This window comes from Corylus avellana, chromosome 11 (assembly GCF_965113065.1).
Source record: "Corylus avellana chromosome 11, dhCorAvel1.hap1.2, whole genome shotgun sequence".
Classification (NCBI taxonomy): Eukaryota; Viridiplantae; Streptophyta; class Magnoliopsida; order Fagales; family Betulaceae; genus Corylus; species Corylus avellana.
Genome location: NC_142500.1, coordinates 19034079 through 19057101, shown reverse-complemented (window position 1 = coordinate 19057101; position 23023 = coordinate 19034079). Strand labels below are relative to the sequence as shown.

The 23023-nt window shown below is 34.7% G+C and overlaps 2 protein-coding genes and 1 long non-coding RNA gene across 5 annotated transcripts; 2 read left to right on the top strand and 1 right to left on the bottom strand.

The window, feature by feature from the left end:
* Positions 1–583: 583 nt before the first annotated feature.
* Positions 584–4704, bottom strand: LOC132165379 (uncharacterized). Its single transcript, XM_059575912.2, has 2 exons — positions 1385–4704; positions 584–1072 (listed from the first exon to the last, which is right to left on the bottom strand). The coding sequence occupies exons 1-2, from the start codon at positions 4671–4673 to the stop codon at positions 687–689; spliced, it is 3675 nt and encodes a 1224-aa protein (XP_059431895.2). The 5' UTR covers positions 4674–4704; the 3' UTR covers positions 584–686.
* Positions 4705–12163: 7459 nt separating this feature from the next.
* On the top strand, positions 12164–21446 carry LOC132166706 (uncharacterized). 3 transcript variants are annotated; one of them, XM_088511729.1, is made up of 4 exons: positions 12191–12959; positions 13032–15269; positions 15500–15767; positions 21208–21446. In XM_088511729.1, exons 1-4 carry the CDS (start codon positions 12191–12193, stop codon positions 21332–21334), a joined length of 3402 nt encoding a protein of 1133 aa, XP_088367855.1. In that variant the 3' UTR covers positions 21335–21446. The 3 variants fall into 3 exon arrangements, with proteins under 3 accessions (XP_088367854.1, XP_059433558.2, XP_088367855.1); XM_088511728.1 differs by having other exon boundaries at positions 12164–15269; XM_059577575.2 differs by lacking the exon at positions 15500–15767 and having other exon boundaries at positions 12164–15269; positions 20949–21446.
* LOC148583189 (uncharacterized) lies at positions 16782–17567 on the top strand. The gene is made up of 3 exons (XR_015909448.1): positions 16782–16854; positions 17109–17252; positions 17373–17567. It is a non-coding gene; the product is annotated as an uncharacterized LOC148583189 (long non-coding RNA).
* Positions 21447–23023: the final 1577 nt, after the last annotated feature.

Below are 23023 nucleotides of genomic sequence, written 5' to 3'. Positions count from 1 at the left end.
CAAACACTGTAAGATTGTAAATATGTGGCAATGTATTCATCTTGTAACAACATATATACAATTAAATTTGTAAAATTTATTTTATACCATGAGGTAAAATTTATTTTATACCATGAGATAATTACTTTCTATTCTACTTGAAATGGAAATGACGGGTTTAAATACGATGTCATATTAACCAATCATATCTATGATATATTTTCAATATAGGACTTAGTTTTCTCTTTACTCGAGTATATTCTAATAGGCTACTTGCTAAAACTTAGACAATCTTAAAACTCGGCTGATAATGACAGGTGAAAATATTTATAGTAAAAATTAGATTATGTACATGAAATACTATGGAATGAGAGTAATACTATAAATAAACTTTTATCTCACCATTATTTCGCCATATTGATATATTGGGGTTGATTGGCACTACCATGTCAGCGGGTAAGATTGTAATGAGATAAAAATATGGTTTTTAATTACTCACAAAAGAAATATACGAGTCATAAGAAGGAACTCATATGGCAAAAGAGTACTACTATTAGGGTTAAAGATTGTTGTTACTAGTCCTCAACTAGACATCAACCCTAAAGATTATTCAGAAATATAAAAGATTATATTACACTATTAGTATACTTGGAACCTCAAGGTCCAACATTTTTATTTACTAGGTGCTACTAGAATGCCAATTTGTTCTATTTCTGAAAGCTTGTGAGCTTGCTAATGGTCATCGTGTCCATTGGGTAGGAATTGCAAGCTTGGGTCCGAGCTGAGAGTTCTTGTGCCACAAAACGCATGGTGGGTCGTGATTCTGGTGTGTCACTCACGCAATGTAAGGCCATTGTCACCACAAATGCAACCTCCTGCGCAATTTGGCCTTTGGGTTGTGGGAGTCCTTGGTCTAGCACATCCTTTAGAAGAAATTCTGCACCATCTGCAATTGGTGTTGCTTTTGTTGATTTGGACGATGACAGGGAAGATAGGAGCTCCCTTGGGTGCCTGCCCATCATAACTTCTAATGCCACCACTCCGAAGCTATAAATGTCGCATTTGTCTGTTATTCGCATCGTAAACGCAAGCTCTACACAACCATTAAACAAAATAAACATCCGTTTAAGGATAAGATAAACACTTCCTAAAATGAGAAATTATTTCTCCTTTAAAGGGTTTCTCATACTCTACTGAATGAGGATCCTCTGAAATTTCTTATCATAATTCTAAGAAATTCAGGCAGGGAATTTTAGGGACCCCAATCCTACCCATTACTCAATCTAATAAAAAAAAAAAAAAAGAAAAACTATTTTCATAATTATTATAGGAAAGATGTCTATCCTAAGACAAAAATCTGAAATGAGCAGTACAAAAAAATGCAGAAACTAGATTGTTAACTTACCTGGAGCCATGTAGCCATAAGACCCAGCAATTGTTGTCCAATTAGTTGTATTTGAACTCAACAATCTTGCAATGCCAAAATCTGCGAGTCGCGGTTCGAACTCTGACTCCAACAAGATGTTGTTCACAGTTATGTCTCGGTGCACAATTGGAGGAGTGCAATCATGGTGCAAGTATGCAATTGCATGAGCCATACCTTGCACGATGTTCACCCTTCTACCCCAGTCCAGTTTTGCTTTCCCTTCCACCCCATACAATACATTTCCCAAACTGCCTTTCTCTACATATTCATAAACCAAGTACATGCATCCCCTAATGGAACAGAACCCATAAAGCCTAATGATATTGCGGTGCCTGACTTCTGTCAACATACGAATCTCATTCTCAAAACTCTTGCGACTGGCTGCTGAGATGTCATTGGAGTCTGACATGTTGAGCCTTTTAACTGCAACAATTTGACCTGTTTTCAATTCAGCTTTGTATACACTTCCAAATCCTCCTTTTCCGATGCAGTACTTCTCATGGAAGTTTTCTGTGGCCTTCACGATATCCCCGAATGTAAATTTACCTTCTCTTTCCCATATCAGTGACTCAGACTTCTCATCATACTCTCTAAGTGTTCTGCATTCTTCATCAAGGGGTTTCGTCTTCCAGTAACATATTATGATTCTGACAACAATGGTTGCAAGCAGTAATAGGCCACAAATAGGAATGAGGACAACCAATAGCGTTCTATTAGAATGCTTTTTCTTTCTAGAATCTGTGTAACAAGGAGTTAGTCCTTCTGCCTTTCCACACAAACCTGAGTTTCCAACATAAGCTTTTGCAGGTGCATCTTCAAAAACTATACCCGTCGGGATCGGACCTGTTAAATTGTTGTAGGAAAAATCGATGGAGCTATTGCGTAGACTAACCATGCTGGTGCTAAATGATGAAGGGATTTCCCCTGAAAGTTGGTTATGTGACACATTAAGACTCTCCAATTTTGAAAGCTTTGCAAGGTTTTGAGGAATGTTTCCTGAGAGTCTATTGCTGCTGAGGTCCAACAACAACTGCAATTCCATTAAGTTACCAAGCTCGGATGGTATTTCACCTAACAGGTTGTTGTTGCTCAAGTCCAAGCTCAATAATTTACCACAATTCCCAAGTTCTTTTGGTATGTTCCCAATCAGACTGTTTCTAGACAAATCAAGATTGCTAAGCTCACTCAAATTGCCTAGACTTTGAGGGATCTCTCCCATCAAATGGTTCCTACTCAGATTGAGCTTCAACAGCAGGCTTAGATTTCCAAGTACAGTTGGAATTTCCCCGAACAATTGGTTGGAGTCCAGATTTAAAACCTGCAGTTTAGTCAACTTTCCAAGCTCTACTGGGATTTTTCCTGAAATTCTATTTCTGTACATCTGCAAATCGGTGAGAGATTCACATTCTCCCCATTCCGCTGAGATTTCACCAACAAATTGATTGTCACTAAGATAAATGACACTCAGATTTGGATGAACTCCAAAAGCATTTGTAATGTTTCCATTGAATCGGTTCCCATCAAACCGTGCTCTATTTAGTTTTGAGCAATTTCTCAAGCACTCTGGCAATGGCCCTGTGAAGTTGTTGCTATTCACTGTGAAAACTTCAAGAGCAAAGCTGCTGCACAATTTAGGTGGCAATTCTCCAGAGAAGCTGTTGTTGGAGAAGCTAACACTAATCAGAGGACTATACTTCCCAAAGTCACTCGGAATAGTGCCCGAGAAGTTATTGTTGAAAAGAGAGATTGTCGTTAAACTACCGAGCTGAGAAATGGTGTCTGGCAACTCCCCTTCAAGTTGGTTAGAATTGAGATCAAGAGTTTGCAGAGATATCATATTTCCAATATTTGGTGGGATTGTGCCAGTGAGTTTGTTGGAGAAAAGTTGTAAGACTTGAAGGTTTGTGAGGTTCCAAATTGTCGGAGGAATCGAACCAGAGAGCTGGTTTTGTGAAAGGTCTATTTGCGGCAAATCTTTCAAGTTCCCAACCTCGGATGGAATTGAGTCAAAAAGCGAATTATTAAACAGAAAAAGTATTTGGAGCTTTGTCAATAGGCCTATTTCCGATGGAATTTTTCCAGTGAAATGATTCCCCTGAAGTTGCAAAGAGATTAACTCGGTCCAATTGGAGAGAAAATCCGGTGAGATCACACCAGAGAGAGAATTACCAGATAAACCCAAGTCAGTAATTTTAGTCAGGTTGGTCAAGGACAAAGGCAATTCCCCAGTGAATGAATTTTCAGCCAGGGCCAAGAAGGTGAGGTTTGTACAAAACCCAAGCTCAGAAGGAATTTTAGAATTCAAGCTATTCATTCTAAGATCAAGTATCGAGAGGTGCTTGAGCTGGCCTATTGAAGAAGGAATTCTCCCTTCCAATGAATTGTTGTACATTTCTATCATTTGAAGATTGAAAATTGCTCCAATATCCTCAGGAATAGGGCCACTGAAATGGTTTCGTCCTAGACGAAGATCTTTGAGCTTGGAAAGGTGGGAAATTTTTGGTGACAATGATCCTTGGAATAAATTATCAGTAAGATTAAGGAATTCAAGCTTGGCCAAATTGGTAAATAAAGATTCTGGTATAGTTCCATTGAACTTATTTTGGGACAAATCCAAGAAGGTCAAGTTGTGACAATCAAGTATAAATCCTGGGAACTCTGAAGCGAGTTCATTGTAATTAAAGGCAAGATGGGTCAATAAAGGCTTGGCAGAAAACTTAGACCAGTCAGGACTTAGTAAGAGGTTTGATCCAAGGTCTAAGTACCATACCTTTCGAAGATTGTTAATCTGATATGGGATTTGCCCATCGAGATAGTTGTCGAGTAGACTCACGTACTGAAGCTCCGTTAGCCGGCCAATCTCCGACGGTATTGGTCCGCTGAGGTTGTTGTGGCTGAGGTCGAAGCTGGTGAGGTTAAGGAATGGAGTGAAGTTGAACTGGGCCAGCGTTCCATTGAGCTTTACTTGTGTTCCATTGAACTCAGCACCGCCTGAGAGGTTTATCTCGGAGACTGTTCCGGTTGAGTCGCAAACAATACTTGTCCAGTTGCAGAGGTTTTTGAGGTTGGAGAGGGACCATGAAGTGAGAGGAGGGGGAGGGGTGAGGCTGTTTTTCCATTTGACAAGAGCTTCTGCTTGCGTTGCTGGTGATGCTGTAATCTGTAATGGAAGTATGGAGAGCAAGAGAAGGTGAAGGAAAATAAGAGGCGGCTTGGGATTTGCTGCCATGCCCGCCTTTTGACTTTCACGTCTCATCCACTCTTCCATGTTTTTTTGATCTGCAATTCAATTTCTATTATAGCAGAGAGAGTAAGAGAAAGGGAGAGCCAAGAAAGTCAAATGGTATAATTTGGATTTGACCAAGACTTTGTTAAAAAAAATTACAATAATTTTTCTAACCGTTCAGATCTTGTTCTTCTAATATCTTGAATTTGGCTTAGCATCTCAGTATTGTCATCAATATCTCTACTGTAAATTATACTTTGCCTCTAAAACTACAGTCTTTTTGCACTTACAATTTCATGTAACTTATCATTTTGTTTCAAGTTAGCGGTCTGAATTAGATTTAACCGTTAATATTACAGAAAATGCGCGTGAGGGGTCTCAGTTATATTAAAGCTATTAATTTACCTTAGTGCAAAATTGCACCGTTTAAGAAAAAAAATAAAAAAATAATGCTGGTAAGTATAATTTAACCTATTTTTATTGTATGTGAATAAAATTCCTTCCACCAAAAGTAAGTTCAAGTAAGGCGGCCTCTTATAGAGTTTCTGCGTTTCTTCCTAAAAAGGTAGTTTTACCAGTCTTGTTAGACATGCTGCCATTTTCCTAGGACTTTTTAGAACCCAACGTATTCCATGAAGTGGAATATTTTTTGGTGGCCTTTCATTTATAAATGGCTGAGACATAATTAGTCACAGGTGACAACAAGGCAAAAAATAAAAAAGGACTGTCTGGTTTTTTTAATTAAGGGGTTGTTTGTTGGCTGAACCATTCAAAGTGGATGGTTTCATCACTCCCTTCAGCTGACTTTGGGTTGATTTTAATTAGTCACCAAACACTTACTAAATCAACCACCTAAACATTTGTTGTTTTGCTTTAAACCTTGTTTTCAATTGATTAACATATTGCAAGCACTTATGCTGCTTCTTAATTAATGTAAATTTATGGATAACTTTTCTTCCTAAAAAACGAGATATGGGTAACTTTCCTAGCTACCAAACAAGAAGGCTAGCCCCATTCCCACTCTGCATGGCATTAAAATAAATAAATAAACTCCTTAATTATGCTGATTGCTGACTCTTCTCCCACTCTCTCATACCTATCCGGAAGTTGCATGGTTGGTAGGGATCCAATTAATTGTGTGAGAAAAATAACCCACAGATATAATCAAAGGTCAACCTTAGAATATAAATGTTAGATGGAGATAAAGAGAGAAAATTTGCAGAACATGAGAACTTTCTGTCATGCTTTCACATGCTGCTTTCACATGCTGCGGAGACAAGATGATGAATTATATTAATATATTAATAAATTTCCAACAGGAAATGTTTTTTAAGAGAAAATATTTATTACAAAAAGTCATATATCTTGATTTGTGCAGTCTTTTTCCTTGATTTATGCCTTTAGACTTTTGTGCAAGATCCATTATTTTCTTTGATTTGGATTTGTACATATTGGACTACTTGATGTGAATCCACAAAATTTCTTCAACAATTGACAAAAACACCATGAATGCATTTAATGAATAGATTTGTCAAGGTTCAGTACTGATGATAGCTGACTAATATGTATTTCTTAATTAATATATTGGTGACTCAAAATAAAAGACTATGAAGTTTTTATTTGAATTTATATGGGTTAAGTTTGGCTTGCCTAGGCGGCTAGGTGAAAAGATTACTGAAAATCTCTTATAAAAAATGAACGGTTAAGATTGAAAGATTATGGAAAAATTTCAGTATTTTTTTTAAATTATTATTATTAAAGACAATCTTAATCGTTTATTTATTTTTACTAGATAATCTGCAGTACTTTTTTTCACTCGAGACAAGCCAAACTCATATGACTTAGAATCCTTGATTTTTATTTGTTTTGAAATAGAGAGAACCCCATTTCATTTAATTTCCCAGGTCATTAAACAATAAAATGGTCACTAATGTTAGGTGGGTGATCAGTTTTCAAAATATATTAATATTTAACTGACTAAGTAATGCCCAGTTTGTTCTTTCTCTTTGAGTCCTTTTGGGCTTACAATTCTGCATATTAAAAGTGGGATTTTAAACAAAATGGAAAAAATTGTATCATTTGGGAGTAATTTTTTTTTATAAAATTGCAGTTTGAAAACGTAAAAAAAATAATAATAATAATAATAAAAAATAAAAAATTATATTTTCAAACTATAAGTAAGAAAGTAATAAAAGTATGTTTTTTTAAAACATACTATCATATAGGCTAGACTACAATTTTACATACTATTAAAATTACTGTTTTTTAAATTGCATATTTTGAAACTGCAAATACAATTGCTCTGGTGTTGTCAAATGTCCACTACTTGGAAATAGGAAAGGATCAAGACGGGTCTTTTCCACTCTCTTAATGCTTAGAAAAGAAAAAAAAAGCCCACTCTTTTCCACTACTTATCCTTAGAATAAAGTTGCTTCCCATCATCTAATCTAACTGAGAAGTGATGGTTTCATTGTGGAATCCTCCGCCATCCATTAAGGCCGGCTCAATGTATTTTAAAACTTTAGGCGAAACTTTAAAATTGAGCCTTATTTTTTTTTTCTTTTAAAGTAAATAATAATAATAATAATAATTTTAATATTATATTTTTATTTAAAAATTATTCTTTCTCGCTTTTTGAGATGGAAAATTACTGATTAAGTTTTTATATTCAAGATTTTCAACATCTATTTTTCAATTGATAATATGGTTAATCTATTTAATCTCTCTTGTGACATTGTTGATCTTGGGTAGGATTTTATCAATTTTAAGTTTTAAAAACTTCTTTCTGCAGAAGCAACTGTAACAAGTATTGTCAATAAAATTCTATAAGTGATGCATGCATTTGGAAAAGAATCTAGTATTTTTTTTTTTTTTTTTTAATTTAATATGTTAATTGGAGCACTTTCTATGATTAGAAAGTGGAGAGGCAGACGGACAGAGAGTGGTATTTAAAATGTCCCTGGTAGCCAGCATTATACTTTATGGAGTCTATGTTTTTAGCCGTTGCCTATCCCTAGATAATAAAATAGGAAATAAATCAATAATATTTTATTTGTAATGATGAGAATTTCTCACCAAATTCTCATCATTTAAAATAAATCGTTTTTTTTTTTTGAATTATTTCTAGAATTTATAATAGGCTTATTAGTTGGGGCCTTATTAAATTGAAGCCTTAAATTTTGATGATTTTTTTTTTTTTTTTTTTTTTTTTTGCGTCTTATTAAAAAAAAAAAAATGGGCCTTAAATTTTTTTTGAACTTTTCTTTTTGTTTTTTTGGCCTTTTTAAATTGAGGCCTTATTTATAGTACTTACTTAATATGATTAGAGGCCTTAAGTTTTTATGAAGAAAAAAAAAGAGCCTTATTAAAAAAAAAAATATTTGGCCTTAATTTTTTTTTTTTGGGCCTTATTAAATTGGGGGCCCTAGGCGAGGGCCTAACTTGCCTAGGGCTTGAGCCGGCCTTGCATCTATTGGCATATCCTTTTCGAAAGGATGGCTATTAAATTGCCATGCATTTTGTGGCACAAGAACTATGAGCCCGAATTCAAGCTTGTAATTCCTACCCAATCAACACGATGACCATTAGAATGTAGCAAGCTCACAAGCCTTCAGAAATAGAACAAATTGGCACTGTAGGATGTGTTTTGATTACGATTTGGTAGAGCTATAGCGAACATGAGAACTTTCTCTCACGCTTTCACATGCTGCGGAGACAAGATGATGAATTATATTAATATATTAATAAATTTTCAACGGGAAATATTTTTTAAGAGAAAATATTTATTATGAGGAATCATATATCTTGATTTGTGCAGTCTTTTTCCATGATTTATGCCTTTAGACTTTTGTGCAAGATCCATTATTTTCTTTGATTTGGATTTGTACATATTGCACTACTTGATGTGAATCCACAAAATTTCTTCAACAATTGACAAAAACATCATGCATGCATTTAATGAATAGATTTGTCAAGGTTCAGTACTGATGATAATTGACTAATATATATTTGTTAATTAATATTGGTGACTCAAAATAAAAGACCACGAAGTTATTATTTGAATTTATATGGGTTAAGTTTGGCTTGCCTAGGTTGCTAGGTGAAAAGATTACTGAAAATCTCTTATAAAAAATGAACCGTTAAGATCGAAAGATTAAGGGAAAATTTCAGTATTTTTTTTTTTAATTATTAAAGACAATCTTAATCGTTTATTTTTTTTAACTCGATAATCTGCAGCAATTTTTTTTCACTCGAGACAAGCCAAACTCATATGAATTAGAATCCTTGATTTTTATTTGTTTTGAAATAGAGAGAACCCCATTTCATTTAATTTTCCAGGTCATTAAAGAATAAAATGGCCACTAAAGTTAGGTGGGTGATCAGTTTTCAAAATATATTAATTTTTAATTGACTATAAGCAATGCCCAGTTTGTTCTTTCTCTTTGAGTCCGTTTGGCCTTACAATTCCGCATATTAAAAGTGCGATTTTAAACAAAATCAAAAAAATTGTATCATTTGAGAGTAATTTTTTTATAAAATTGCGGTTTGAAAACGTTAAAAAAAAAAAAAAAAAATTATATTTTCAAACTGTAAGTAAGAAAGTAATAAAAGTATGTTTTTTAAAAACATACTATCATATAGGCTAGACTACAATTTTATTTAAATTGCATATTTTGAAATTGCAAATACAATTGCTAATGTCCACTACTTGAAAATAGGAAAGGGTCAAGACCCACTCTCTTATTAATGCGTAGAAAAGAAAAAAAGAAATGCTGCTATGATTGCTTCCCATCATCCAATCGAACTGAGAAGTGATGGTTTCATTGTGGAATCATCCACCATCCATTGGCATATCCTTTTCGAAAGGATGGCTATTAAATTGCAATCCACTACGTACCACTAAAATATATTCAAAACATGTGGGGGGGGGGGGGGGGAAGCCAAGCAAATACCTTAAGATTTAAAATTGACCCAGAAAATTATTAAAACAGAAGATTACCCAGTTCATCTCTGACTACATATAACAAAATATCCCTCTCAACCAATTATGTAGGATCTTGGATAACATAATAATAATAAAAAAAAAAACTTATTGGGTTAAATGTTTATCTACAGAGCTCACTTAAAAGAATTTTCGCCACCTTTTTTCTTTCATTATAGCAAAAATACTGACTTAATTATAAGAGGCTCTCCACCGCTTTATACTCTGATGGTTCTCTTCTTATTTCGTAGGAAATATGCAGCCTAATCAGTAGATTTTTTTTTTTTTTTTCTTTATGCTTTGTAATTTGTATTTTAGAAAAAAGAAAAAAAAAAGAAAAAAAGAGACTGTTTGTGAGGAAACATATAGAAAACAAAAAACATACATCCAGTTGTTCCAGGCCCTTCTCGTCAATCCAGCAAGAAGCCCTTAAATCCAACGGCTAAGATTCATTGATCAAATTGCAAGAGCAAGCCCAAGACTGCAGTTCATAAGAAGAAAGAAAAAGGACAACTACGGGCCAAAACTAAATGAAAAGAGACCTTAGCTTTTGGCCCATAATTGAAGCTTAAAAGGGTTGGCCCAAGAGAGAGCGAGAGGGGTTGTCCCACTATATATGGTTCCACGATCTTATCTTATGTATCGACCATAGTTTAATTATAATTTTAATTATATGTATATAAGTTTTTCAACAATTTTTTTGCAAGTTGATTTTAAAGATTGAGCTGTATTTGAGATTTGTAAAATTAGTTAGCAGAGCTAGTCACTATGTCAAGTAAAGGATCGGACGTAACTCATTTAATATGAAATCAAATGAATGGTGACTTTGTAGTTAAGTTATGGTGAGAACAATTTTTAAGCTGAATTGAAACATCTTGATACTATGTATGGCTATAATGTTAATTAATTTATTGAATATTGATAGAGGGCTACCATTAAATCAATTAAATTGTACATTGGGTCAATCTAGCAACAATGTTTCGAGGAGTGGCATTATAATTCATATTTGGGGGGCCATAGTAGAATGTAATGATATATTTGTTCTCTTTATATACCATATTTCTACTATACACCTAAATTATGATAAACACAATGCAAAATAGAAAGATTGGCATGTCTTGGTTAGCAGCCCAGACTGCATTCTCGTAGATTTTGTAAATTTTCTTGTTGAGTGTATAATTTTCATGGGAAAAAGATAGTGAGATTATTTTCCTTGCAAGTTGATCGAGTGGGATCCATCTAAACATGTCCTTTTATAGACGACCTCAAGTCTTCTACAAATCCAAAATACTAGTCTCCAAATCTGAATAGAAGAGTAAAAGTACGAGCTAAGCTTTAACGTTAGCTCATATTTATTTTTAAGTGCATTTTTTCCATAGCCGCCATAGAATTATTCTAGGCCTTGACTCTTCATTTTTTCTGAATAATATCGTGGTGAGTTTGCTGATGTTTAAGCTTGCATCGGTTTTTGCTATTCTTTTTTCTAAGTTTGTTTTCAGGAGTAATTTAAGGAGTGAATTTTTTTTTTTTTTGGGATTTCCTTTAGTGTAAACAAAACCTTAAGGGTAATGATTTCAGATATCTGGTCTATCTTTTGTTTTTTCTTTTGTTTCTTTTTTGGAGTAAATCACTTTCTGGTGACTGATGAATTATCAGGCATATGTAAGAATTGTCACTGATGGTAGAGGCAGTGAAGGGAATTGCGTTTGAAAATACATTTGTAGCGGAGATGAAAAAGCCAAAAAAATTACTATCTAGTTGAAAAAATTGTGATAGACCGGGCAATGACCTTTTTAGCTTTTTTTGTTAGTCTCTTTCTCTAGGATGTTTTTTTAAAAGGTTGTTTTGCATACTTTGCCGTTCTATTCAACTTTTTATTATTATTATTATCAATTTTGTCACATATTTATAAGATTTGGTAGATATAATTTTTGAACCTTTATGGACAAAAGACACAAAGGACAAAACATGGTTGGCTATGTTTGGCAAAGGAGCGGACTTGAGAAAGTAGACCGGAATTATAGCAGATTTGATTGATGTGAAAAAAAAGTAAGAATGTTTTGTATAAAAAAGTGAAAAAAATTTATTTTGTACTGATTTTTTTATTTGAATAGTAATAAAAAATAATTGATGTGATATAAAAAATAAGAATGTTAAAATTGATTTTGAAATGAATTGTTTAGAATTTTGGGTCCGGTTTGGTCCACTCCTTTACCAAAACACACCAAAGTGAAAGGCGATATACAAGTGCGGCAGACTCAGAGGGACCACAAACTTCAGAGTTCAAATGGTTGACGAGAGTGAAAGACATGTTCTAATGTTGACCACTTTGACAATGTTCACAATTAACAGTGGTTTTTGAATGATTGCTTTTGTCATGTTAAGTCTCTATGAGATTAAAGCATTCTTATTAAGCTCATACTTAACAGAACAGTGGTTCGTTTTTATCATGCAAGATACATTTATGTTATATCACTCTCCCTCCCTCCCTTTCTTTCCATCTCTCTCTCTCTCTCTGTGCTGCAATAGATTGAATTCAGGTAAAAAAACAATGACACGTGAAAGTCAAAAGGCAGGCATGGCATCAAATCCCAAGCCTCTTCTTTTACTTCACCTTCTCTTGCTCTGCATACTTTCATTACAGATCACAGCATCACCAGCAACACAAGCAGAAGCTCTTGTCAAATGGATAAACACTCTCTCCCCTCTTCCCCCTCGTTCTCCTCTCGCTTCATGGTCCCTCCGGAACCTCAACAACCTTTGTAAATGGACAAGCATTGTCTGCGACTCAACCAAAACAGTCTCCGAGATAACCGTCTCAGGTGCCAGGCTCAATGGAACACTAGCCCACTTCAACTTCACTCCATTCTATAACCTCACTCGCTTCGACCTCAGCCACAACAATCTCAGTGGGCCAATACCTCCGGAGATAGGCCGGCTAACGGAGCTTCAGTACGTGAGTCTTTTCGACAACTATCTCGATGGGAAAATCCCATATCAGATTAACAATCTTCAAAAGGTATGGTACTTGGACCTTGGATCAAATCTTTTAGTAAATCCTGATTGGTCTAAATTTTCTACCATGCCTTTGTTGACCCATCTTGCCTTCAATTACAATGAACTCAATTTAGAGTTCCCAGGATTTATACTTGATTGTCGCAACTTGACCTTCTTGGATTTGTCCCAGAATAAGTTCAATGGAACAATACCAGAATCTTTATTTACCAATCTGAGCAAGCTTGAATTCCTTAATCTTACTGATAATTCATTCCAAGGACCATTGTCACCAAACATTTCCCACCTTTCCAAGCTCAAAGATCTTCGTCTAGGACGAAACCATTTTAGTGGCCTTATTCCTGAGGATATTGGAGCAATTTTCAATCTTCAAATGATAGAAATGTACAACAATTCATTGGAAGGGAGAATTCCTTCTTCAATAGGCCAGCTCAAGCACCTCTCGATACTCCATCTTAGAATGAATAGCTTGAATTCTACAATTCCTTATGAGCTTGGGTTTTGTACAAACCTCACCTTCTTGGCCCTGGCTACAAATTCATTCACTGGGGAATTGCCTTTGTCCTTGGCCAACCTGACTAAAATTATAGACTTGGGTTTAAGTGGTAATTCTCTCTCTGGTAGGATCTCACCGTATTTTCTCTCCAGTTGGACCGAGTTAACCTTTTTACAACTTCAGGATAATCGTTTCTCTGGAGAAATTCCAGCGGAAATAGGCCTATTGACAAAGCTCCAATATCTTTTTCTGTCTAATAATTCGCTTTCTGGCTCAATTCCATTTGAGATTGGGAACTTGAAAGATTTGCTGGAAATAGACCTTTCACAAAACCAGCTCTCTGGTCCGATTCCTCCGACAGTTTGGAACCTCACAAACCTTCAAGTCTTACAACTTTTCTCCAACAATCTCAATGGCACAATCCCACCAGAGATTGGAAATATGACATCACTGCAAGGTCTTGATCTCAACACTAACCAACTCTATGGGGAGTTGCCGAATACCATTTCTCGGCTCGGTAATTTAACAATAATCGTTCTTTTCACCAATCAATTCTTTGGCCCTATTCCTAGTGACTTTGGGAAGAATAGTTCTCTGAGCAATGTTAGCTTTTCCAACAACAAATTCTATGGAGCATTGCCACCTGAATTGTGCAGCAGCTTTGCTCTTATAGATTTTACAGTGAATAGCAACAACTTCACAGGGCCATTGCCAAAGTGCTTGAGAAATTGCTCGCAACTAATAAGGGCGCGGTTTGATGGGAACCAATTTAATGGAAATATTACGAATGCTTTTGGAGTTCATCCAAATCTTGGTTTCATTTCTCTTAGTGACAATCAATTTGTTGGTGAAATCTCAACGGAATGGGGAGAATGCAAATCTCTCACCAATTTGCAGATGGGCAGAAACAGAATTTCTGGAAAAATCCCAGTAGAGCTTGGAAAGTTGACTCAACTGAGCGTTTTAAATCTGGACTCCAACGAATTGTCCGGGAAAATTCCATCTGTACTTGTGAATTGTGATAACTTATTGAGCTTGGACTTGAGCAACAACAACCTATCAGGTGAAATACCATACCAGCTTGGTTACTTAAACTCATTCATGTACTTGTTGGACCTCAGCAGCAATAGACTCTCAGGAAAAATTCCTGAAGACCTTGCAAAGCTTTCATCATTGGAGAGTCTTAATGTGTCACATAACCAACTTTCAGGCAAAATCCCATCATCATTTACCAGCATGGTTAGTCTACGTAACAGCTCCATCGATTTTTCCTACAACAAATTAACAGGTCCCATCCCAACTAGTACCATTTTTGAATATGCACCTGCAAAAGCTTATGTTGAAAACTCAGGTTTGTGTGGAGATGCAAAAGGACTAACTCATTGTTACACAGATTCCAGAAAGAAAAAGCATTCTAATACGACTCTGTTAGTTGTCCTCATTCCTGTCTGCGGCCTATTATTACTGCTTACAACCATTGTTACTGGACTCATAATATGTTACCGGATGATGAAACTCCTGGATGAAGAAAACAGAGCAATTTTAGAGTGTGAGGACAAGGCCGAGTCACTGATATGGGGAAGAGACGGTAAATTCACATTCAGGGATATCGTGAAGGTCACCGAAAACTTCCATGAGAATTACTGTATTGGAAAAGGAGGATTTGGAAGCGTTTACAAAGCAGCATTGCCAGCAGGTCAAATTGTTGCAGTTAAAAGATTTAACATGTCAGACTCCAATGACATCCTTGTAGCCGGTCACAAGAGTTTTGAGAATGAAATTCGCATGTTGACAGAAGTCAAGCACCGCAATATCATTAAGCTTTATGGGTTTCGTGCCACTCGGTGGTGTATGTACTTGGTTTATGAATATGTGGAGAAAAGTAGTTTGGGAAACGTATTGTATGGGGTAGGAGGGAAAGCAGAACTGGATTGGGGAAGAAGGGTGAAAATTGTGCAAGGCGTGGCTCATGCAATTGCATACTTGCACAATGATTGCACTCCTCCAATTGTGCACCGAGACATAACTGTGAACAACATCTTACTGGAGTCAGATTTCGAACCACGACTCTCAGATTTTGGCATTGCAAGATTGTTGAGTTCAGAAACAACAACAGTTGCTGGGTCTTATGGTTACATGGCTCCGGGTAAGCTAACAATCTAGTCTTTGCATGCTTGTACTACTCGTTTAAGGTACTTGTCTTACGATGGACTGACTACTTTCCTATATTAATTATTAAAACCTAAAAAAAGTACTTTTTTTTTTTTGTAAACATTACAAGGAAGTGTTTATCTTATCTAGCAGCCAATGTATGAGTTTTCATGATCATGTTATGTTATTAAAAGGATGTTGAATTTTTTTTTTATGGATGTGCAGAGCTAGCATTCATGACAAGGATAACGGATAAATGTGACGTTTATAGTTTTGGTGTAGTGGCATTAGAAGTTATGATGGGAAGGCACCCAAGGGAGCTCCTATCTTCTTTGTCATCATCCAAATCAACAACAACGCCAACTTCAGACAATCTAGAATTTCCTCTAAAGGATGTTTTGGACCAAGGACTCCCACAACCCACAGGCCAAATTGCGCAAGAGTTGGCATTTGTGGTGGCTGTAGCCTTGCAATGTGTAAGTGACACGCCAGAGTCACGACCTACCATGCATTTTGTGGCACAAAAACTATCAGCTCGAATCCAAGCTTGCAATTCCTACCCAATCAACACGATGACCATTAGAATTTAGCTAGCTCACAAGCCTTAAGAAATAGAACAAATTGGCATTGTGGGGTGCGCTCTGATTAGGATGTAGAGCTGTAGCAAGGTCTATAATGTATTATTTTTGCAATATTCACCCCCCCCCCCCCGCGGTAATGCTTTCTAGATTATGCTTTTTTATTTATTTATTTTTTTTTTATTTTTGTTTGAAAAAGTATTTGGATCGTACACCGAAGACTACTGCAGTTCATAATAAGAAAGAAACAGGTCAAGAAACTAAACGAAAGAGGCCTTATATTTTGGGCCATAATGTAAGCTTTAAAGGGTTGGCCCAAGAGAGAGAGTGTGTGTGTGTTCGGGGCCCAAGAACTTGGGTCGAAAGATGACTTTTGTTGTAGAGCGTAGTCCAATGCTATATTAATTGAAATGCCTAAATTTTCAGTTCATAGAAAACCAAAAAAATGGAGACGAAATCAATTCCAAAATCTAAGCAGACAATGGCCCCCTTTATGCCCGCGAAAAATATTTTAAGCTGAAATATGTATATATTGTGTTTGGTTCCCACGAAAAATCAATAAATATTTATTATATTATCATATAATATGAAGAGATGCAAGAAAAAGAAAGAAACAAAGAAAACAAGTTGTGAATGAATAGAGCATATGAGAGTAAATGGTCTTCTGGGGGGTAAGGTTGAGATCCAATGCAATTGTCTATCCAAATTATTATCAAATTTACATAGACAATTATGAGAAGGCCTTTGTGAGACTTACTTGTTTTGGCAGGTAAGTCTTATAAGAGGCCCTCTTATAATAGCCTGCCCAGTGGCAGAGCCACGTTAACCTTTTGGGTGCTGTGATTTAAAATTTTTTTTTCCCCTACCCACGGCACGTTAACCTTTGGCGACACCTTACTCGTCCTCTATTTCCTCTGCATCGAGTGAGACAGTGAATGATCACGAACAGACCAAAGCTGTTGACGAGGAGGAAGAAGAGCAACAAGAAAAGACCAAAAAAAAGTGAGTTTTTTTTTTTTTCTTACTTTTCTGCTTTTCGATTTCGTGTTTTGGCAAACACCCATCCGAAAACATGTTGATACAAAAAATGGGTTTTTTTTGCTTTGTCATTTTTAGAATAAATAATCTTGTGGAATAATAATGGAAGAAAAAAAGGGGGTTTTTAGTTTTAACTTCTATTATATCATTATATGTAAGCAATTTTGAAGTGGATAGATTTTTTTTTGGGTTTGGTCTTTGTGTTTGTGTGGTTTTAGGTTGAAACCCAAGAAGACAAATCAGAAGAGACGGAGAGAGCCAAGATTCGCCTTCATGACAAAGAGCGAGGTTGATCATCGAAGATGGCTACAGGTGGAGATAGTACGGTCAAAAAGCTGTGAAGAACAACCCCTTTCCTAGGGGTATATAAATATAACTTCAATGCTCTAATTCTTTTTGTTTTAGATCTTTTGGTGAATATTGATTTATTCTTGCAGAAACTTGAATTAGATCTTTTGGTGTATATTGATTTATTCTTGCAGAAACTTGTGGTGAAATTTTTTCAGAATGATGTCGATGTCAAAAGGGTGGCCTCTAGTGTTTCCATTCTAAAATCTCTTGTGCAAGGTACCAAATTATTATTTCATTACCCATAATTTTATTTTTTATTTTTATTTATTTTGTCTTTTTGATATAGTACCGACACGTTACATTTCTAATATATCAATTTGAGCACATATTTATGAACTTTTATAGATATTTTTTTGTGATGCATATATTGTGTGAATTACCAAATTTTTAGGGAAGAGAAAATTTTTAGGATGCCAAAAAAATTTTAGCGGCACTCTCAATATGAATTGTTTGGCTCCGCCACTAAGCCTGCCCAAAGGCATGGGAGAGTAGCAGAAAATGGTTTACGCAGATGAGAAGTGTAAATCATTTTACGCCTCAAAAAAGTTATTTTCTTTGTTCAACTAAAAACATTTTCAAGTTGATTAATATTTTAAGCGGTACAAAACACTCAAAAATAAGAAAAAAAAAAAAAGTTCAAAAAATATTTTTGAACACTAGTTGAAAAAAAAAAAAAAAAAGACTACAAATGTACTAATAAAGTATTTAACCCCCCCTTTTTTTTAGCTAAGACGTACTGTCAATTACTAGTCTAGAAACTATAATAATATGAAAGCAAATCGTCATTGCCACATAGGACCAAGAGGCCTCATCAGCCTAATCGAAGATGAATAGGGGTTCAACTGAGCCCTATCTAAGACTTAACTTTTGTGGACATATGTTTTAATTTTTGTTTCCTTTTTAAAAATTTTAATTTTGAACCTGGTATAAAGTCACATAAGAGTTGTGTCAGGTTCAAAATTAAAATTTTAAAAAAGAGACAAAAATCAAAACATATGTTCACAAAAGTTGGGTCGTAGATGGGACTTAGTTAACTGAGCAATCTCATCAAAGATATAGGGTCATTCAAGGACAGGATAAGCAAGAAAGCAGAGGAAAGTAGTGGACTCGTTATTGTCCCAACATTTCATCAATATCTTTTAACTTGACACAATTTTCTTAAATGAATTCCTATAATCTGTATAAGGCTTCGTTTGTTTCAATGTAAAATGTTTTTCATCGAAAAATATTTTCGAAGGAAAATATTTTTTTGAAAACTGATTTCTTTGAAAACATTTTCTAGCGTTTGGTGCATACAGAAAATCACAAGTATTTTTTTTACATATATATTTTCATTCAATACTATTAAAATTTAAATTAAGATAATGACCTGATAGGGTTCGGGCAGTGGCTCGGTTGCGTCCTGGCGTGTTTTGACTAGGTCAACGCTGTGTTCAGACTAGGTCCTAGCGAGTCTCGACAGTGGCCCGGCTAGGCCTCAGCAAGTCGTAACTAAGTCCCGACGGTGGGGCGACGAAGTCCCAGCGACGTCTCAGGCTGGGTCCTTATATTTGAGAATAAGAAGCTCAAACTCAAAAATGGTTTATGGTGTTCAAAAATGGAAACTATTTTACAAAAATTAAAAAAGCTTTTTAGATCAAATGAATAATATTTTATGTTGATTAATATTCTCCATCGCACCAAATACCCAAAAATTATATCAAACATTTTCTAAAAATCATTTCATGTCAAAATAAACGAAGTCTTAAAAATGTTCAATAGTCTATTCCAATTAAAAAGTTGCAAGTGGTCAATTCTTTATGAAGTTTCTGTTATGCACCATACTTCGCACTCTCAACAATTAGAGATCAAGGTTGTTTGTTAACAACTTTCTCTCCATTTTTATATAATATCATTCACTTTTTATATCACATAATTTAGTTTTTACTATTATTTAAATAAACAAATCATTTCAAAACAAATTTTTTTCAATTTTCAATACTACTTTTTCACTTTTCTATACTAATTATTATTCTTTTTTTTTTTTTTTCACAAAAAACGTGTATAGTACCTGATTGATAACAAACAACCCCTAAGGCTTCGTTTGGCAAAGGCCTTTGAGGCTTGTGATTGATTATTATTAAATTTTGATTAAATGATAATTTTAAAAGCCATCTCATTTTTAGAGTGACACAAAAAGAATACAAGATGACTTCTAAAATTATTCCAATCATACCCCTTCATATTATATTAGCATATTTAAAAAGGTGATGATAAGTATTGGACGACTTTTACAAAAGAAGTCCTCCACTATACCCCTGTGAAAATTAATGGTGATCCCGTTCATATTATTAACATGCATATTCAAGAGGTGATGATTATTATTGGACATAACTTTTACGAAAGAAGTCCTCCGCTACCCCTGTGAAAATTAGTGGTGATCCCGCTTTCCTTTATTAATTGATAGACAAAAGAAATCTCGCCAAAAGAGAATTAGCAAAAGGATATGCACGAAAGAAGTCCTCCACTTACCAAAAAACATGGAGGACTTCTGGTAAGTGGAAGACTTCTTTCGTGCATATCCTTTTGCTAATTCTCTTTTGGCGCGATTTCTTTGTCTATCAATTAATAAAGGAAAACGGGATCACCATTAATTTTCACAGGGGTAGTGGAGGACTTCTTTCATCACTTTTAAAATTCTCTCTTTAAATTTTATGAAATATTAATTTAGTAAATTCAGTTGATTTCGCTAAAAATAAAGAATTTTGTTGCATGTTTTTTCTTAAATTTCACGGCCATCCTGCATAGCTTTTTGAAATAAACATAAATTGTTTAGAGGACAAGGACTTTCAATAAATTGCTTGATAAGAATTTTACCCGTTTTCAAACAATCGAAGTACAAAAAGAAAGATTGTCAAGATTCTTGCTGATTGTCAATTTTATATTATTTCTTTAATAGGGTTATATTTGCTTTAATTATTTTCCTTTCCTTATTAGGATTAGATTTACTATTGCTACGAGCTAGATTTAGGTTTACTTTCTTTACAAGTATTTATTTTTTATAAATAGGCTAACTTATAATGTAAAACTAGATAACTCATTGAATCATTATCAAATCAGATAATTTTCTCTTAAAACTCTCTGGAGTTTGTATTCTTTTCTCAACCTGCGGGTTTGAGCTTATTTTTGGGTAGAAGATAAAAACACTTTATTAGTTATTTTAATCTTCTACTACGTCAAAGTTAGTGAAATTTTTGGCTTCTAAATAACGTACTTGCCGGCTTCCGAGGAAAATGGTTCCTGGAAATAAAGCATATATGCACAAGTCGACATGGGTGGTATAGGGACACGGGACACCTCAATTAATTAGCATTTCCTCTAGTGGGCAATCCCAATCTAGCTCTTCCTAAAAATTCAAATTTACAATTGGTCGGTCTTATGGCTACATGGCTCCAGGTAAGCTAACAATCTAGTTTCTAGATTTTTGTTTTAAGATAGACTATGTACTTTCTTATAATAATTATGAAAATAGTTTTTAAAAGAAAAGGTAGCTCTTTGAGTAATGGAGTAGGATGGGGTCCCTGAAATTCGCTGCTTGAATTCCTTAGAATCCACACAAGAAATTTCAGGGGATATGAGAAACCCTTCAAAGAAGAAAGGGTTTCTCATATTAGGAAGTGTTTATCTTATCCTCGTATGAATGTTGATTTTGTTTTACAGATGCGCAGAGCTTGCATTCACAATACGAGTAATGAATAAATGTGACGTTTATAGCTTTAGAGTGGTGGCATTAGAAGTTATGATGGGTAGGCACCCAAGGGAGCTCTTATCTTCTTTGTCATCATCCAAATCAACAAAAGCAACACCAATTTCAGACAATGCAGAATTTCTTCTAAAGGATATGCTAGATCAAAGACTCCCACAACCCATAGGTCAAATTGCACAGGTTGTGGCATCTGTGGTGACAATGGCCTCATGTTGCATGAGTGACATGCCAGAATCACGACCCACAATCCGTTTTGTGGCACAAGAACTGTCAGCTCGAACCCAAGCTTGCAATTCCTACCCAATGAATGCGATGACCATTAGCGTGCTCACAAGCTTTCAGAAATAGAACAAATTGGCATTCTAGTGGCATCTAGTAAATAAAAATGTTGGACCTTGAGGCTCCATGTATGCTAGTATTATCTTTTGTATTTTTGAATAATCTCTAGGGCTGATGTCAAGTTGAGGACTAGTGACTTCAACCCTAATAGTGGTACTCTTTTGCCATATAACTTCTCCTTATGACTTGTGTGTTTCACGTATACAATCTAATATATGTTTACTGTAAATAATTTCACCATCCATAATCAGTCAAATTTGAAGTTTTCTTAGTTTCAGCAAGTACCCTATTCGAATATAGAGTTTTTTATTTTTTATTTTTTTTAAGTCATATATTGAAAATATCTCATAAATATGAATAGTTACTATGATGTTAGATTTAAACTTGTCCTATTCATTTCACTTAAAATTGAGAAAAACTATTTCATGATACAAAATAGATTTCACCGATCTAATTGTATATATATTGCCATGTACTTATAATTTTAGATACAACAAAATGAAATTTGAACCATGAGAGATGTCCCAACCACATAGAAAAGTAAAAAACAACATAAACACAATTTAGATAGATGAAGGAAATACAACTTCCAATTTGCCATTTTAGCATACAATTAAAGAGTTACATTAAGAAAAGCTTGCAATTTTTCTTCAATGGTGTTATCAAATATGGCCAATTAATATATTTGCTACAATTCTTTCTTGATTAAATAGATATAGACATCCCCATGGATCGTAACAGGCACGTTCTTCCACTTTGTCCCCAACCATTAATTTAATTCTTGCGTGGAAAGAACTTCTGTTGCTTTTGTAAGCAAATTTCCAATTTCCAAACTCAGTTTATTTCCACGAAGCTAATAATTAATTGATTTTCAAATTCTAACCAAAAAGTCTAGGCCGTGCATTATTTCCACGAACCTTGACACTCTAGTACTTGTCAGTGACAAAGACAAACCGTGTGAGTTGGTTGGAATTGGATAAAGGTTTTTTTTTTTTTTTTTTTACTTGCTATTATTAAATTGACATGTTCTTAGAGCATGTAGTTTTCACATGCTTTGTTACTCCTACTAAAAATTTATGAGTGAATCACAAGATATGATTTTCATTTTCTAAGCTACAAGATATGAATTTAATAACTGAATTAAATATATTTTTTCTCAAACATAATTCGGAGAAAATATTTCTCGATTGGAATTTGGTATAATGTCTTTTTATTATTGTCTTGGGTATAAAATGAAACTGATAAGTGATAAGAGCTGATGGAATTGATGATAGAGGCACGGCACAAGCACCAATTAAGTTAGAGAATCTAAGCATGGAATCTGATAAAGTGTGATTTTTTTTGTAGAATGTAATTTATCATGTATAGCTATGAGGGTTTATAATTTTCGTGGGAAAAAGATACTGAAATGATTTCCCTTGCAAATTGAGTGGTATCCATCTAAATGTCGTTTCATCGACGGCTTCAAGTCGGTCTTCCACTCTAAATACATGTGACCCACCGTGACTTGATGAAAGTGAAAGTCATAGTCAACATATTGACGACCACTGTGATCACTTTTTGAATGATTGTTTCTGTCATGTTAAATTTGAGTTCATATTTTTGACGTAATAGTAAAATTATTATTAAATTTAAAATTTAATGATTATTTTTTCAGCAGGTCAAAAAGCATGCATTTAAAAGTGAACAATTAGAATT

Bases quoted from the DNA above. Each gene is read 5' to 3' on its own strand.
- LOC132165379 (XM_059575912.2), bottom strand. From the start codon at position 4,673: ATGGAAGAGTGGATGAGACGTGAAAGTCAAAAGGCGGGCATGGCAGCA. The intron at 1,073-1,384 runs GTAAGTTAACAA...ATGGTTGTGTAG, and splicing joins TTATGGCTACATGGCTCCAG to AGCTTGCGTTTACGATGCGA.
- LOC132166706 (XM_088511728.1), top strand. From the start codon at position 12,164: ATGACACGTGAAAGTCAAAAGGCAGGCATGGCATCAAATCCCAAGCCT. The intron at 15,270-15,499 runs GTAAGCTAACAA...ATGGATGTGCAG, and splicing joins TTATGGTTACATGGCTCCGG to AGCTAGCATTCATGACAAGG. The intron at 15,768-21,207 runs GTCACGACCTAC...ATGTTGCATGAG, and splicing joins TGTGTAAGTGACACGCCAGA to TGACATGCCAGAATCACGAC.